The sequence below is a fragment of the Drosophila grimshawi genome, unplaced genomic scaffold (genome assembly GCF_018153295.1).
Source record: "Drosophila grimshawi isolate 15287-2541.00 unplaced genomic scaffold, ASM1815329v1 contig_311, whole genome shotgun sequence".
Classification (NCBI taxonomy): domain Eukaryota; kingdom Metazoa; phylum Arthropoda; class Insecta; order Diptera; family Drosophilidae; genus Drosophila; species Drosophila grimshawi.
Window position 1 is genome coordinate 26778675 of NW_025063098.1, and position 15290 is coordinate 26793964.

Sequence of the window (15290 nt, forward strand, 5' to 3'; positions counted from 1 at the left end):
AAGCCCATAAGGGCCACTTTTATTATAAGTAGCCAAAAGGCAACAACATAAGACAATAGGTCTGCAAGCAAAACGTAGCTTTCATTCATTAGGCCGGCAGCCACAGTCTTAAACATGATCAACAGTTGGCAACATTGATGCCAACGTCGACGGCGCAGTCGTCGTTGCCGTAGCCGTTGCCGTCACAGTCGCCGCCAACGCTCTGGCAACATTGCGGCAGCATCTTCAGCAACTTGGTCCGTTGAGGCAGGCGAGGGAAACCTCAAAAATTGAACGCTTGCGCTTCGGGTTCAGTCTGCAGCGAGCGTTCAGTCGGTTCAGTTGTTGTTTGTTAGCGGCCAGCCGCATTCAGCTTCTCCCCCAAAAAAAACACCACAAAAAAAGTTAATAATAATAATAATAAAAAAACAAAACAAAAACCAACGCGAGAGATAAGAAGCAGCTAACTATCGATCTTTTGACCGAATGTTGGTGCTCCTCTCAGTGTGAAGCGTTCGCTAATTTGATAATAACGATTCGAAATTTTTGCAACTAAACGAAAATAATAAACCAAAAATTAAGTGCAACGAGAAAGACTCGTTACAAGAATTGAGCCATTGAAATGAAATTTACCTCTGACCATTACAGCATTAATAAATTTATATAAGAAACTGTGCATCTAACAATTACCCAAAAGGGGTTAAAAACTAATTCGCGTTTAATTAGTTTCCATTGAAATACGAAACGTCTGGCAAAAAATTGGATTGCTTATATAGCAAGCAAAAAATGTTTGTGGTGAGTGACACTTGCGGCTATGAATCAATATATTTTATTAGAATAGTACTGTGGATAAATTACTTAATTATTTAATGAATCACTTAATAATGTTTCATTAAGTAAGCACTCAACCCAAGGAATACTCTACCTAAAAACTTAAAATTGATTAAATGCTGTTTATGGATCAAACGATGCTTTTCTCAATTTTATTTTCAATCAATTAGATAATCACTCTCGCAATGGAATTGCTAATTACTTTTTGGCTGTACAATGTTCAACAATCCCCTTTATACATAATTAATATAACACAATCTTTCTCTTCACTGTATGCTACTAAGATGTTCACAAGCGAATTAATAAGTTAATAACTTAATTGTAATCAACTGCAACGAAAAACTATAGAAACTTATAAGATGATTAAACAGGAAAGTAGAGGAGCGTGCTTACATGTGTTACATATGTCTTAATCAAGTTGAAAAAAAATAAATATATGCACATGCGTACTCTTATGATCATAAATCAAAAAATCCACCAGTCAGAAACGCCCAGTTTTGGCACGTCGAAAGTCATAGCATACTACAGAGTGTGGGAGTTTTGATGAGCAAAGCAAATCCATCAGTGGATGATCATATACATAGTGCAAAGACATTTGCATATTTACACTTGTTGTATTTCCTTTTTTTGCCAGATCGAATTATGGAAAGTCATTTGATTTGCATGCCAAGTCATTTGTGTAATGGGTTTTTAATGCTATTTAATGATTCCATTTCAGAGCGGTGATACCCCACGGGGCAATAAAACTATTTAATTAGCGACATGTGGAGCTCATTTGGTTTACAGATTAATCATAGCTTAAGTTACAATCATGCATAAAGATTATCAACAATCCACTTTACCTCAGAGCTAAATAAACCAGAAAAAAACATTTACCACAAATAAAAGGAGATACTTTGACGATTAATGTTTGTTGGTAGACCGCAGTTTTGTTTTACTTTAAACTAAATAAAGTGGTTTACACTTCAATCTAGTTTTTATCGAATGGCAAATACGTTTTTAAACTTTTTCCGGTTCTTTAACTTGGTACTTTTATTAACATCGCAATGCCACGCAACCATTGCCAACCAATCCATTAAAAGAAACACCCAAGTTTATCCCATTAAAGCTTATATAATATACAAAAAAAAAAAGTCACAAAACGATGTTGTTGCCGCTGCCACCGCTGCTGGCGACCTGTTGCAAAGTTGAGAGTTGCCAACTGGATGCTGACCAAAAGCAGCCAGTCCAGCGGTCTGACAGTCCAGCCATCCAGCCAGCTATTCAGGCGGCAACTCATCAGAGAAGACGTCCCAAAACGCAAAATAAAAACGCATCTGTAGTCTGTCGTTTGTTGGTCTGTCGTTTGTTGGTCTGTTGGTCTGTTGGTGTTGACATGCAATAAAATTTCACTTTTATCTTCATTGCATAATTGCAGTTTGACAATACTTAAAATTGATTATGTGTCTTATGATCTCTTCCTTGCAAAATTGCTGATTTCACCAAGCAGCCAAAATTAGATGCAAACTGCCACATAAATCATCTTTGTAAATCCAACTGTGCCCAGAGAGTGCTCGTCGTGCTTGCAACAAAAACATGACCTTTACAATAATAAGTAAGACACGCGAAAATCATTCAAATACCACAATAATTTAGAAAAAAAAATACTCCCACATTTGAAAGACAATGATATAAACAATATCAGATTTTAATTAATTAGGGGAACGAAATATGTAAATAGTATGATGGTATCATATATAATATCTTGCTAAACACAAACTCAACAATTAGAAAGAGACTACCAATAGGTACCCTGTATCTAAACTTAATCTGAATAACTTTTGTCTTCTCTCTTATTCTTTAAGTTTTGAATCATAAATTAGAAATAATATTTGTATGCATAGAGTAAACAAAATATTATGTTTCTTTAACAGATATATGATTTTTCTCAAATCTGGTTCTTAGAATCTCTTAAGGGATATGCTTATATACATATAGAGGGTATTGCCATCTGTCATGCAATATGCTTGCGCAACTTTTTTCGCAATTTTACGGCTACAAGGCATTCCAAAAGTGTTGTTTATTATAATTAAATTCAAAGTAAAAGCGAAACACACACTCACTCACGTTCGGTTCATTCACAAGGTATTCAATTCATGAGTTCAAAAACGACCGCACACTCAGACACACAGTCAGAGTTAGTTCGCCTGCTGAGATAAATGCAAGTGTCGTGTCTAAAGATCTGTATCCGTCCACAGGCCCTGCACGAAATTGTGCAACTGTCAAAATAACAATTTACCATGCCAAAAGTGTTTGCTTTGCTCACGTAAATCGAAGAGACACTGAAACCGACACCTGACTTTAAGTTGCATCGCATGCACTCATACATAAAATATCCCTATGCATATCCATAACCGTATCCGACGACAGCGTCGTCTTTGCATAAATTTTACTTGTTGAAAATGTATTTGACAGTGCACGTTAATAAATCTAAAATAAGTACGCTCTGCATAATTGTGAGCACACAACAAAAGTTTCGAATTGTGGCGGGTGGCAAGTTCGTTGCCTAAGTCTTTTGTTATTTTTGTATGACCCTCTTCATATTACGTTAAACGTTTTGATGACTTGACGAGGAGTTATTATTGTTGTTATTATTAGTGTGCTGAAAGGTCAACAGCAGTTCCAGTTCCCCTCTCTCACAGAGTGTACGTAAAATATCTAAAATGTAAGTGGCACACGATGCTGCACACAATGTAAGCGATTTTACATAATACATAATAATAATAATAATGCAACAATATGAGCAAAACAAAGCGACAGCAGCCACAGCAACGGCAACAATAACAACAACAACAACCACACATTTACCACTTGAGGTGGGCAAATGACGATGAGGCCAACTCGATCGTCTTCTTCTTCCTAAAAGCCAGATACTCTGGCGTCGATAAAAGTGAAACCAAAATTGCCCATGTACCGACTGCGGATTGCGAACTGTGCTGTGCCGAGTGCCGAATGCCATTGACATTGCATTTTTACCTCAACGTGCCATTAGATGGAAACAGCAACAAAAAAAAAAAAACAAACCAACATCAGCAACATCAGCAAAGTGAAGAAAAAGAAAAGGTTTGCCTTCGCCTTCTGTTTCTCATTCGCCCATCGAATTGCTCCTCGAAGACGCGCAAACAATGGGCAAACATTACGCGAAGGCGCCCGCCTAAAAAAAAATAACAATAAATAACAGGCAAAAACAACAACTAAACAACTTTTTTCACTATTTGTAAATTTTTTGTAATTCGCGCCCATTGGTAATTTTGTATTATTTTTTTATTTTCATTATGAAATAGCTTGCATTTTAGCTTGAGCAATCACCAAAGATTAAAATGTTAGCTCTTCGCTTAAGGTCTACTTCAAATCGATGAGCAAATAGGTCTTAAGCCATTATCTAATCTGTTGTTATCATTATTCGTATTGAATTTGATCAAAGGCCCATCAATACATGCATACATGTCAAATTTGACGATTTTCAACTTGAACTTCGGCTCGTTATCGGCCCCATCGGCAAACTTGACCTCTGTTCAATTAACAAAAGTCGAAACTTTTGTTTCTGCTGCACGTTCACAGTTCCCCAAAATGCTTAGCATAAAGACAATGAGGAGTGAAGTGGCAAAATGATCTGCGTATCGCTGATATACATATTTATATATCCGTGGCTATAGCTAAACGAGCAAAACGAAACCAAAACTCAATTAAATGCACATAAATATGTAAATGGATCTTAAATGAATTGTAACAAGCAATGAATACCGTATGAATAAATTCAATACCTATAAACCTATTGCCCAATGCACAGATGCCAATCAAGAGATCGTTGGCATGTCAAAACACAGCCATCATCATTGGGCTAAAAGAAAAAACAAATCTCTTGACAAACCAACGGAGGAACCCACTTGCCAACGAGCGACTCGTCTCCGATTTGATTTTTTAGTGTGAAATTATGCAAATGTCTCCCGCTTGTTATAGATATGGGTGGACAGGTGCACACATACACACACACATACACAATAACAACAATTACATGATGTTTTATGGGACTGGGCATTGGTTGGACGACGAAACATGGTAGCAACAAAGGCAGTTAAAAACTCGTAAAATACTATAACAAATTTATTGGGCAATCTCAATCATAGTCAATTTTTGCCCAAACAGTTAAATGGAAACCTGAACACGCTGAGAAAAATATAAAAGCTTAAGAGAATACGTTGCAACAAACAACTTCTTTGTAGATATCTCGAGCATGGTCAGCAATTAAGTTTAAATCAGATTAAGCCCTATCCAAAATAGTTCAACTTTGGTTTTAAGTGCTTCTCAATATTTTTTAACTTTTAAATTGCAAATTTAAAATCAAAATCAGTTCGCATATATCATTCTTATAATTCTAGTATTTTTATTATTGAACAGTCAAATACGAAATACAAGTACAAACGTATTTTCGTGAACATTTTTAATATATTTATGTAAAAGTTCATTTCCTGTAGTGATAATTTATATACAGTTTAAATTTTACTGCTTGTAGATGATTATCAATTTATTTTTTTTGTGAATGTGCTAAAAAGGTTTTACCCACTCTTGTATTTTTGTATAGCCACTAATCGAATGATTTGGGCGTTAACTGACTGGCACATGAAATAGACGTTATTACCACTTTAAGTTATTATGATATTTTATTACAATTTATGATATTGCTGCATTTTATGACAACGCTGTGATTGGATGCTTACAAAATAATATTAATATTTATGCTGGCCTACATAAAGCATAAACAAACAAACATAAAATTTGCGCAGCAATCGGAGGGTTGCGTTACCCATCCAGCTAGCCAGGCAGCCAGTCAGCCAGTCAGCCAGTCAGATAAACCGCTCGCAACTTTCAGATCAGGTTTTCATATGAGGTGCTTGCATATTTACAAGTGACTTGGTGGCAGCTGCTTAATAGTGCGTGGATTGCAGATGCCACTGGACGGTGTCCAGAGTGCTTAAGCAATTGCAATACGAAGAATGTAAAAATGCAGCTGTTAAAATGCAAAAATGCGAGATGGTCGAGCGGTGATCAGCGGGCGTGAAATTAATCACAAAGCGGGACACAAGATTCCCCCAAGCAATGGCTGTCAGCTTAAATTACTGGACAATAAGAGAGATATGAGGTGCCATTTTTCAATGAAACTGGGTTACCCAGTCTTGGCAGTCTTCACTTCTTTCAATCTACGGGTCTTCCAGTCTTACACACAACGAAAGTGAAGCTTCGTCTTTACTCGAAGATGATTATGTAAGTTTTGGTACTTTTCGCTCGCCGTTTGGCTCCATTCGGAATGAAAATAATGATAAATAACAGCAAATACAATTTCAGCCCACGCTCTGAACAATAAATATAGAGGCAGCTGAGGATTTTGTGAATTGGCTTATGGCTAATTCATTAAGTTGGCTTGATTGTTTAATCATTTTTACACCTTACCGCATATGAGTGAGGGGTGCGGAGCGTATTACGGAACTCAGGCGATGGATAAAGCGTAATTAAAAATTATTTATTAGCCAGCTTATTCATTTGTTTAATGTAAGCGCCGCACGCGAAAAAAATTTACTTGCTGCATACCAAAAATTGTAAGATAATCCGCGGATTTAGTTTTTTTAAATATCAGCGGAGAAAGTATGGGAAACACGATAAAATATCTAAAGTTTTTACGAAATTTTACTGCCTTTAAGAAAAACAAATATTTGGCTTATTAACGTTTTTTAAAATCTTTTTTGCGCTTTTTTCTAATTTTAACTTTAAAGAAAACTGCCATTGATGATGATTTGTGTGAATGAAGAGGAAACATTTGTAAATATTATGTTTCCGCAAAGAGTTGCAAGTTTTTTTTTTTAAAGTACTATTTGCGATGTATTTCCATGTTGAAAAAACAAATAAAAAATTATTAACAACAAATAAACAAATAGAAGAAATGTTTATTTATATACATTGGCTTAGCTTTTAGTTTTTGAGTTTCGAGCTAGAGTTAGCTGTAATGTAGCCGCTAGATTTCCCAGTGCCTTGACTTGGGCTTTACTATTTATGATGATTACCACTTTTAAAGGCATGTGCATAAGGCTGGCAACTTGATTAGCGTGAAAGACGGCCGCAAAGCAATCGATTGTGGACTTGACGACTTGATGAACGTTGGACTTGAAGCCGGTGATGATTTCCATGGTGAAATTGACGCAAATGAGGAGCTAGGCGGACAACAACGCTATTGATTTTGTGGCTTTTTATTTGCCAAAAATAAAAATAAAAAACAAAACAAGAAAAAACACAAAGACTTGAGCAAAAAAAACTAAGAAAACAGCAAATCGGGCATGAGACAGACCTAAGAGACAGAAAGTCAGCAATAAATTTTGTGGCAGCAAACAAAAAATAATAAAAGCAACGTAAAACATTTCTTTGACTGCTATTTATTTCCCATCAAATGAATATTTTTTCTTCTTTTTATTCGCAGTCAAAGTGCAATTTTCAACAAGGAGTTTCACCTTTTTTTTTGCCTTTTGCAGAACTTGACCCTTAAACTTGCGCCGCGGAGTAGCCACATAAGAAAAAACATAGTTTAAGCTAAATCGGAAAAATTAATATTGTTATTGCATCGCTTTGTGTGAAAAAAGCAAAGTCATGATGAAATTTGATTGATCTCGTCAAAAGAGATGCGAACGGCGATTTAAAAGGCCAAAACACAAAGAGGATAGAAAGTGGCAACCAATGAAATCCAAATCAAGCAATAAGCGAACAACTTGTTGATGAGAGAGTAATAAATTAAAAAGATTAATTATTATTTTTCCACGAATCATGAGATGATTTATTTAAAATGTTGGCTTAGACTCTTTATGTAATAATAAGGATCTCAGTTTCCCTTTTTTTAGTGTGTGAGAGAGTGATTTAATATTTTAGCATGATTTTACTGATTGTAGAAGACTTGTCACTATTTCCTCAAATATGTACCTTATGAACAACTAGTACATGTAAATTGTATAAAATTGCATTTGCTAATAGGATATGTAATGATATAATAGCGTATTTCGAAATTATTTCCCAACACATTTTTGCAATAGAATTGTCACACTTATGCAACATTTCCGGTGTCATATAATTTAATTGACTTTAGACGAACAACATTTTCATTGATAGTAATTTGTATGATTTGGAAACAACTTTTTTCGAATGCACATAGAAAACTGCAATAAATTATCTAAATTTCTGGATTAGTTTTGCTTTTCTAATGAGCCTGATTTCGCATTGCATTGCATCAAATAATTGAAGTGCAGACAAAACGAAATCAATGCTCAACCAAATCGAGCAACAACTGTAAAATTTGGGGGCACCACAAAAAAAAAAGAGGCAAGTGGCAAGTGGCAGAAACGTGACTACCAAAATCCTACGCCGAAAACTGAAACCGAAAACTTAGTTTGGGCGCAAAGACCAGGCCCACTTAGAGAGCGACAGGTGGTCAGATAAGTTTGCATTGGCTGGAAATGATCGCTGTGGATCGACTGCGGCTGTTTGAGGATTAACTGTGGCGCATTGGCGTACCGCTTGTTGATGCAACAATTAGGCTAAACTTTCAGCAAGCGTCCAAATAAGCATTGCAAGGCAATTTGCAATACAAAAACGTTTCCGAGCCACATTCAAAAGCCAGGGTCAGAAATCAATCGTCAAGCTGTTGAAAATCGCAAATTGTGTAAAGGCAACGCAGCATTCAACATAGTTGCATGCTGAATGCTTTAAGCTAACCCCGCAACCTCCATTTGCTGACTGGCAAATCTCTGTGGCAGGTTACGTACTATAATGCGTTATGATTTGCCGTCTTTACAAATGCCGGAAAGATGAACATGCCTAGATAAGATAGCTTAGCCATCGCTATTGCCAGATTGTACGAGTACGAGTACGAGTTCGAGTACTCATACGGGTACTCATTTAATTTTTTTGGGGGGTTTCAGCAATCAACGTGTTGCCAAAACTGAAGCGCTGTTCAGTTTGTACATACAAATCATATGTGAACATTGCGAAGCAGAAAAGTGAATAGACAACTTAATGAACAGACGAATCTTAAATAAATTTGCTTCCCTTGGAATAAATATTTTAAAACTATTTATTTCTTTTAATTCAAACTGATTGTGTTATCATTTTCATTGATACAGTCACGTAAGCCCACATTTACGCCCTAGAAAGAAGTAATGATTTCTTTCCATATTTTGTTTAGTTGCTCTCTCACATCTTTATCGCATCATATCTGCCCACTTTCTTCTTAATCTTTTTTATATAGAATTAAGAAGGGAATATTATACTTATATATATATATATTATACTTACTGACTTAATCGTTGCAGTGATTGTAATTCATTGCATCAAGCAATAATTATATTTGCAAGCAACATTTCCTTTTATGATCTAAAATATTCCAAGACTATTATAATGTCCGCTCTGTTTATGGTTGCTCAAGTTTGTGTATTAAGGTATTGCCATTAACTCAAATGAGGCTTGAACTGTGCACTCTTCCATGCTAAATCACAAATATGATATAAGGCGTCTTGTGCTTAGTTTTGCTCAGCCAAGTTAATTAGGCCATCAAAATAAATGCCTCAATTACATGCCCAAAAGCTAATTAGCATAATTGTAAGACTGATGGATGTAAGTAATCTATCCCTCCCTCCACAACTAAACCCAACTCTTTGTACGTCTGCCCATTCACAGAGACATCTCAATACGCTGCCATGGGCGTTGCTGCTGGCGCTATTGCTGACGGCGTTATTGCTCCAATTGACAACTGTTAATGCCGAGGATGAGGCGGAGGCAGTGGAGAATGTCAGTACTGAGAGCAATGAGATTATTCCACGTGAGGCCATACAAAAGCTGGACTATTCGGTTCGACAGGCACTTCTCCGTGCAATAGATAAACTGGAGCGGGAGGAGGCAACAGCCTCAAGCATTTCCGATAATGAGGAAGAACCGACCACGGCGCTCCCATCGAAACGAAATGAGGCCACCACAGTGCCAGCACCACGGGAGCGTGAGGAGATACTTGAGGAGAGCACGAGCTCGTCGGATGCTGTAGTTGTGCCCACTGTTCAATTCTATACGGCCACCTTTGACGAACGCAATGCCCAGGAGCAGTTGCTCTCCTCCTTCATCGATCGCTCCCAGCTGTGGAAGAAGACAACGCTGCTTCCCGAAAAGACACCACTGGATCTGGAAGTAGATGCGGATGTGGGTCCAGATACACATCAGCTCACTAGAAGTGTGGACAGCTCTGTGGGCAGCAATGAGATCGCACACGATGGCAGCCATGAGATCAAATTCGAGATACGCAACGTGAAGAAAGGCACAACCACAACAGCAGCAACAAGCACAACGCCTAGAACAACAACGACGACAACAACAACGCCAAAGCCACGCACCACCAGGCGTCGCATCCCCCGTACTACAACGACGACAACGACAACAACGCCACGACCCACCCACAATGAGGATGGGGAGAATATTGAGCTGGTGGACAAGCAGGACATACGCATACAGGAGGCACCGTTAGTAACAGCATTTACCGTTGACTTGGATGAACGTGGCACAGCGCAAAAGTTTCGCCCATTGCTGCAGGGACAGCAGCAGCAGCAGCAGCCGGGTTTCACCCACCAGTCACAACAGTTGCCACTGGGACCCACCATCACCAAGTTGAGTGTGCTCGAGTCGGAGTTGTCTGCAGCAGCAGCACCACTGACCACACAGAGTCCCACCAGCACCAGCACAACCCAGTCGAACTTCAACCAGTTGGGTTTGCCCACAACGCCAGCTTTCCAAAGCAGCAGCAGTTCGAACAACAACTACGTGAAGGTAAGTTTAAAATAGCAGAAATCACTGAACATTTAAAAAAGTACAACAAATTGAAAATCAAAATCAAAGTTATGCAATCAAAGTTTTAATTTTGCGAAAGTCTTTTGTATGGCACAATGATATAAAGCTCTTGTTTTAAAAATGTTCGAAATTAATCTTATTATTTGGACTAGGAGCCACTGGCCAGCTCTAGTGTGGCACCACCCATCATCAACAACTACATCATTGAGCGGCAGCGGGCACTGGAGCAACAAATCTATCAGCTCAAGTTGCAGGCACAGCAGCAACAGGCGTTAATATTGCGACAGTTGAGGCTGCTGGAGGAGCAGAGTCAAAGTCGCTACCAGGCGAACACATTGCAGCCACTGCAACAGCAGCTGCAGTCACAGCAGCAACAGCAGCAATTGCAACAGCAACAACAGCAACTGCAGCAACAACATGCATCACTGGAGGCAATACAAACGCTGCAGCCACCTTCGCCTGGTTACTCCATCAGACCTTCGGTTGAATTTATACCCAGTTCACATACAAAGACCATTATCTATCCCACATATCCAATTGAGCAGCAATTGCCGCTGCGCGATTCCGTTGCGGCTCATAAATTTGCCCTGCACAGCAGCAGCAGCAGCAGCAATAACAATAACAATAACAACAACAATAACTATCCGAAATTTCCAACAGCAACGAGTGCGGTACAACAAATTTTCCAAAATTTGCAACAAAATCTGCAAAAAACAGCGGAAAATGCTGTCAGCAATAACCAAAACCCCAATAGCATTGCCAGCAGCAGCAGCAGTAGCAGCAACATCAACAGTAATCAAAACAACATCAATAACAACAATCATTTACAGCTACAAGCCTCAAATCAGTTCAACTTTGCGGCCGCGGAGGCGTCTCTGTTGCAAGCACCGCCCCAGAATAATTATCAACAGTTTCAGCAATCACAGCAACAGCAGCAACAACAATTGTTGCTTCCTAGCTATGTAAGCAATGCGCTCTATCAGCAACAACAGCAACAGCAGCAACAGCAACAGCAGCAACAGCAGCAGCAGCAACAGCAGCAGCAGCAACAGCAGCAGCAACATCGTGCTCGGCTGTTTCGCCAGGAATCGGGCGTGGGTAATTTTGGCCTGAATAATAATGACAATGTGGAGATACAGCCGAGCAGTTCCTTTGCCACGACCATTGTTAGCCAGCACAATAATCTGGATAATCAAAATTTCTATCGTCAGCACTTGACGCCGCACCTGAGCAGCCAGTTGCAGCAAAATGCTGAGCAATATCTGCAGCAACAGCAGCAGCAGCAGCAACAGCAGCAACAGCAGCAGCAACTGCTGCAGCAGACAAAATCAGCGACAGGAGGAGGACATCAGGCATCATCAGCGGCATCCAGCTCAGGTAATCCAAATGATAGATTTAATAGAAAATACTTAAGTCAGTTTAGCAATTTAAGAAATTTTGAAGAATTGAAAGTAATTAGTAAAGTTTTAGCTCTCAACCATGGCATACCGCAATTTGCATCACAAAACCTGCACTTCAATGGCGCCTTTTGAGCACCTACTGAGGCCAAACTGCACCAGCACCAGCACAAACTGTGTACCAACCAACCAACCAACCAGCCAATCAATCTCACTCCTACAAATCGCACATCCAAAATTACCCGCAGCACACACCAGCACCACCAATCCATCAAACCAATCCATTGTAATGATGACTGACGTTATTCCATACTTACCCCCATTTAATTAAGCTCCTCTTCTTGCAACATCTTTGTAAATACGCACTCTAAAGCATAAGCATTACTATAATAATGAATACGCTACGAGGACTACCGAAGCAGTGGGAGAATCTGAGCAGGTTGTGCCGTGCCGATTTTAATGCTCTGCTTGGCGGAAAAACAACAAAAAATGCAAAAGCAAAAACTAAATATCGAAATGTAATAATTATTTATTTTTATGTGAATAAAGTTTATGATAAAGTACAACAAAACATACACAAACTGATGTTAAAATATACAGTTTTCCAATAATTAAACTTGAAGTCTTTTTTTGGGTGCATGATTTAAGCAATTTTTCAAGGGATCGTTAGACATTTAAGAGATGCAAAGTAATTTCCATGATTTTTAATGAAAAGAAAATTAACGGTTGTCGGGATAAGAAGAAAAATTTAAATATATATTCTAGTTATTGGTCTGTATAAATTGTCAATTCCAGAATGATTCCTGTTGCTGAAATATTGTTGCATACTTTTGTGCTGCTTGCTTTAATGGAAGCTGTTGTGTTTGTAACCAGATGGCGAGTGTCCTCACTTAATCGCGGCAGCAAAAACATTGCCTTCTTTTAGGCAATAGATTTAATTATAGAAGTTGTATTATTGTCTAAGCGAAAACTGGGCCCTTTGTTTTTGAATTTTTAAGAAATACGCATTTTGGTACCCACAACAACAAATTTTCTGTAAGAAAGGGATAGAGGCTAAAAATATGACAACATTGGTTGTATCCCGGTTATTTGCAGAACTATCCTGATGTCTTTTGAACCCTTGTCCCTTGATGGTCCTTGTCCAACCAAATCGGAATATGTTCCAACGGTACATTTCCGTAAACCAAAAATTAGTTATTACTCGGATGACTCGCAATAATGAAAGCCATCTGGTGAATGTACATCGAAATCGCTCCACTAGTTTTCTAATTATCCTGAATTTTGTGTTTTTGACAATTTTTGTCATTTTTGTCAAAAAAAATTGTGGTTGCATAATGATTTAAAAATTTTTGCACGCAAATGAATGGTATTGGTTCCTGTGAATATAAATCAGATAGTTCTTGAAATATCTGCGCCGATTTGGATGAGTAAGTAATGTTTTCGAAAATATCCATTAAGTTTATATTTTTCAATCCATCCAATAAAAGATCATTGTATTCAGTTATGTCAGTAGAATTTTTTTTTTGTTTATTGCACAATTACAATATACATGTTCTCATTCATATAATTTATTACAGCTAAATTACGACCGTAAATATATATATATGTGGGGCTCGCTTTCCGTTATTACTATTACTGAGTTGTTGGGGCGGGGAGGGTCGGGGCGCGATTAGTGTTAACAAAACAACAGCGATTGCTTACAAAGAGCTGAGAAAGCAGAAACTAAAACTAAGCTTAAATTATAACTTAATGGTTTAGTTTTTTTTCCATTTGTTTCGTTTTGATTTCTTCAAATTCATAGCTCCAGGGCAATAGCTTAACAATTTCAACAGGCTCGCTCAATAAAACATAACAAAGTATTGTTATTCAGTTTCTTTTTTCTTTTTTTTTCATCTTCATAGTTTTCTTTCTCTTTTGTTTTCTGTTATGGAGCGTTCTTAGATAGACCATATGGACGATATGCGGCACATGGCGTTTAACTAATATGGTACATGGACTTTTTTTGTTTTTTTTTTTTAATAGGTTTTTTTATAAAAAAAAGTAGAATTCGTTTTGAGCTTAACAAAAACGCAAGCTAATTAAACTAAACTGAACAGATTGATTGGAGTCATCTGCAATCATCTCTATTCATATATATTTAATGTATGTATATAATAAATATTTTCCATTTCGGTTTTTTTTTTGTATGTTTTGTTGGTGTTGGTGTGTTTTCACTAAACTAATGTAAAATGTATCACTAGTTGCTATACGTATTTATGTATATATATAAAAAATATTCCTCTACATTCGTATAATTTGCTCAAGTCTTAAGAATACAGTTGGTTTTCAATATGAATTTGACAGTTTCGAAACGCGCAATGTGCGCGTTTATTTTTTGGGGGGTGGGGGTGTTTTTTTTTTGGGTAATTTCAGGGAATTCTTTGCTCTTTTCATACAGGGTTGTTTGTGGAGCTGTGTTGGGGCTGAGTGTGTAAAGGGGGGCTTGTGTGGGTCAATTAGTACAAACTGACTAAGGGTCTATGCTATTACTGTATACGCCTAATTAGTTCTATGCAATTACAAATAATTATATCATTTCTTGCATGTTGCATGTTTCATGTTGCTGCTGTTGTTGTATTTGTTGTTTTTGCTGTTGTTGCTGTTTTTGTTGGCTGCTCCAACTCTTTCTATAAGGCACAAATATTTGTTACATCAGTTTCATCTAGTTTCTCTTCATCTTCCTCATCTTTTATACACATAAATACTTTCTGCTTAATGCAAATAAATACCGAAAATATAATTACAAAAATGTACAACATAGGTGGTGGGTAGAGGGGGAGTGGTGGTGTTGGTGTTGACTACACCTCGACGCCATAGTTGCGATCGACTACGTAGTCGTAGCGTGGCTGCTCCGACTTCTCCTCACTGGTCTCATTACACTGTGCAACAGGGACGACGGGCGTGGCAGGCAGCTTATTAGCTTGTGCTCGATGATGATGCTCACTGAGATTCTTATTCCTATTGCTGCTTGCGACCAGAGCCGAATTAATGACAATTTTCTCCTCCACTTCATCTTCCTCCGCCTCCTCCTCCTCTTCCTCCTCTTCGATGGCATTAGCATCGGGCAGCATAAAGTCGCTGGGCAGCTCGGGCACAGGCATTCCTTTGCGCGTAAAGAACGTGATCTTCTCTCTGCAATGC

At 38.0% G+C, this 15290-nt stretch overlaps 2 protein-coding genes across 2 annotated transcripts in view; one reads left to right on the plus strand and one right to left on the minus strand.

Annotated features, from left to right (window-relative positions):
* Positions 1-704: 704 nt before the first annotated feature.
* LOC6568199 (myb-like protein Q) lies at positions 705-12640 on the plus strand. The gene is made up of 4 exons (XM_043214993.1): positions 705-774; positions 9559-10692; positions 10866-12090; positions 12184-12640. The coding sequence occupies exons 1-4, from the start codon at positions 766-768 to the stop codon at positions 12243-12245; spliced, it is 2430 nt and encodes an 809-aa protein (XP_043070928.1). The 5' UTR covers positions 705-765; the 3' UTR covers positions 12246-12640.
* A 966-nt stretch (positions 12641-13606) lies between these two features.
* LOC6569781 (protein kibra) overlaps positions 13607-15290 on the minus strand; it is a 47139-nt gene continuing 45455 nt past the window's right edge. Inside the window, exon 10 of the mRNA XM_043214781.1 lies at positions 13607-15281. Coding sequence (XP_043070716.1) covers positions 14948-15281 — 334 coding nt within the window. The 3' untranslated portion in view covers positions 13607-14947. The remainder of the gene's footprint in view (positions 15282-15290) is intronic.

Coding starts and splice junctions, on each gene's coding strand:
- LOC6568199 (XM_043214993.1), top strand. Junction 10,693..10,865: donor CGAACAACAACTACGTGAAG/GTAAGTTTAAAA, acceptor TATTTGGACTAG/GAGCCACTGGCCAGCTCTAG. Junction 12,091..12,183: donor ATCAGCGGCATCCAGCTCAG/GTAATCCAAATG, acceptor GTAAAGTTTTAG/CTCTCAACCATGGCATACCG.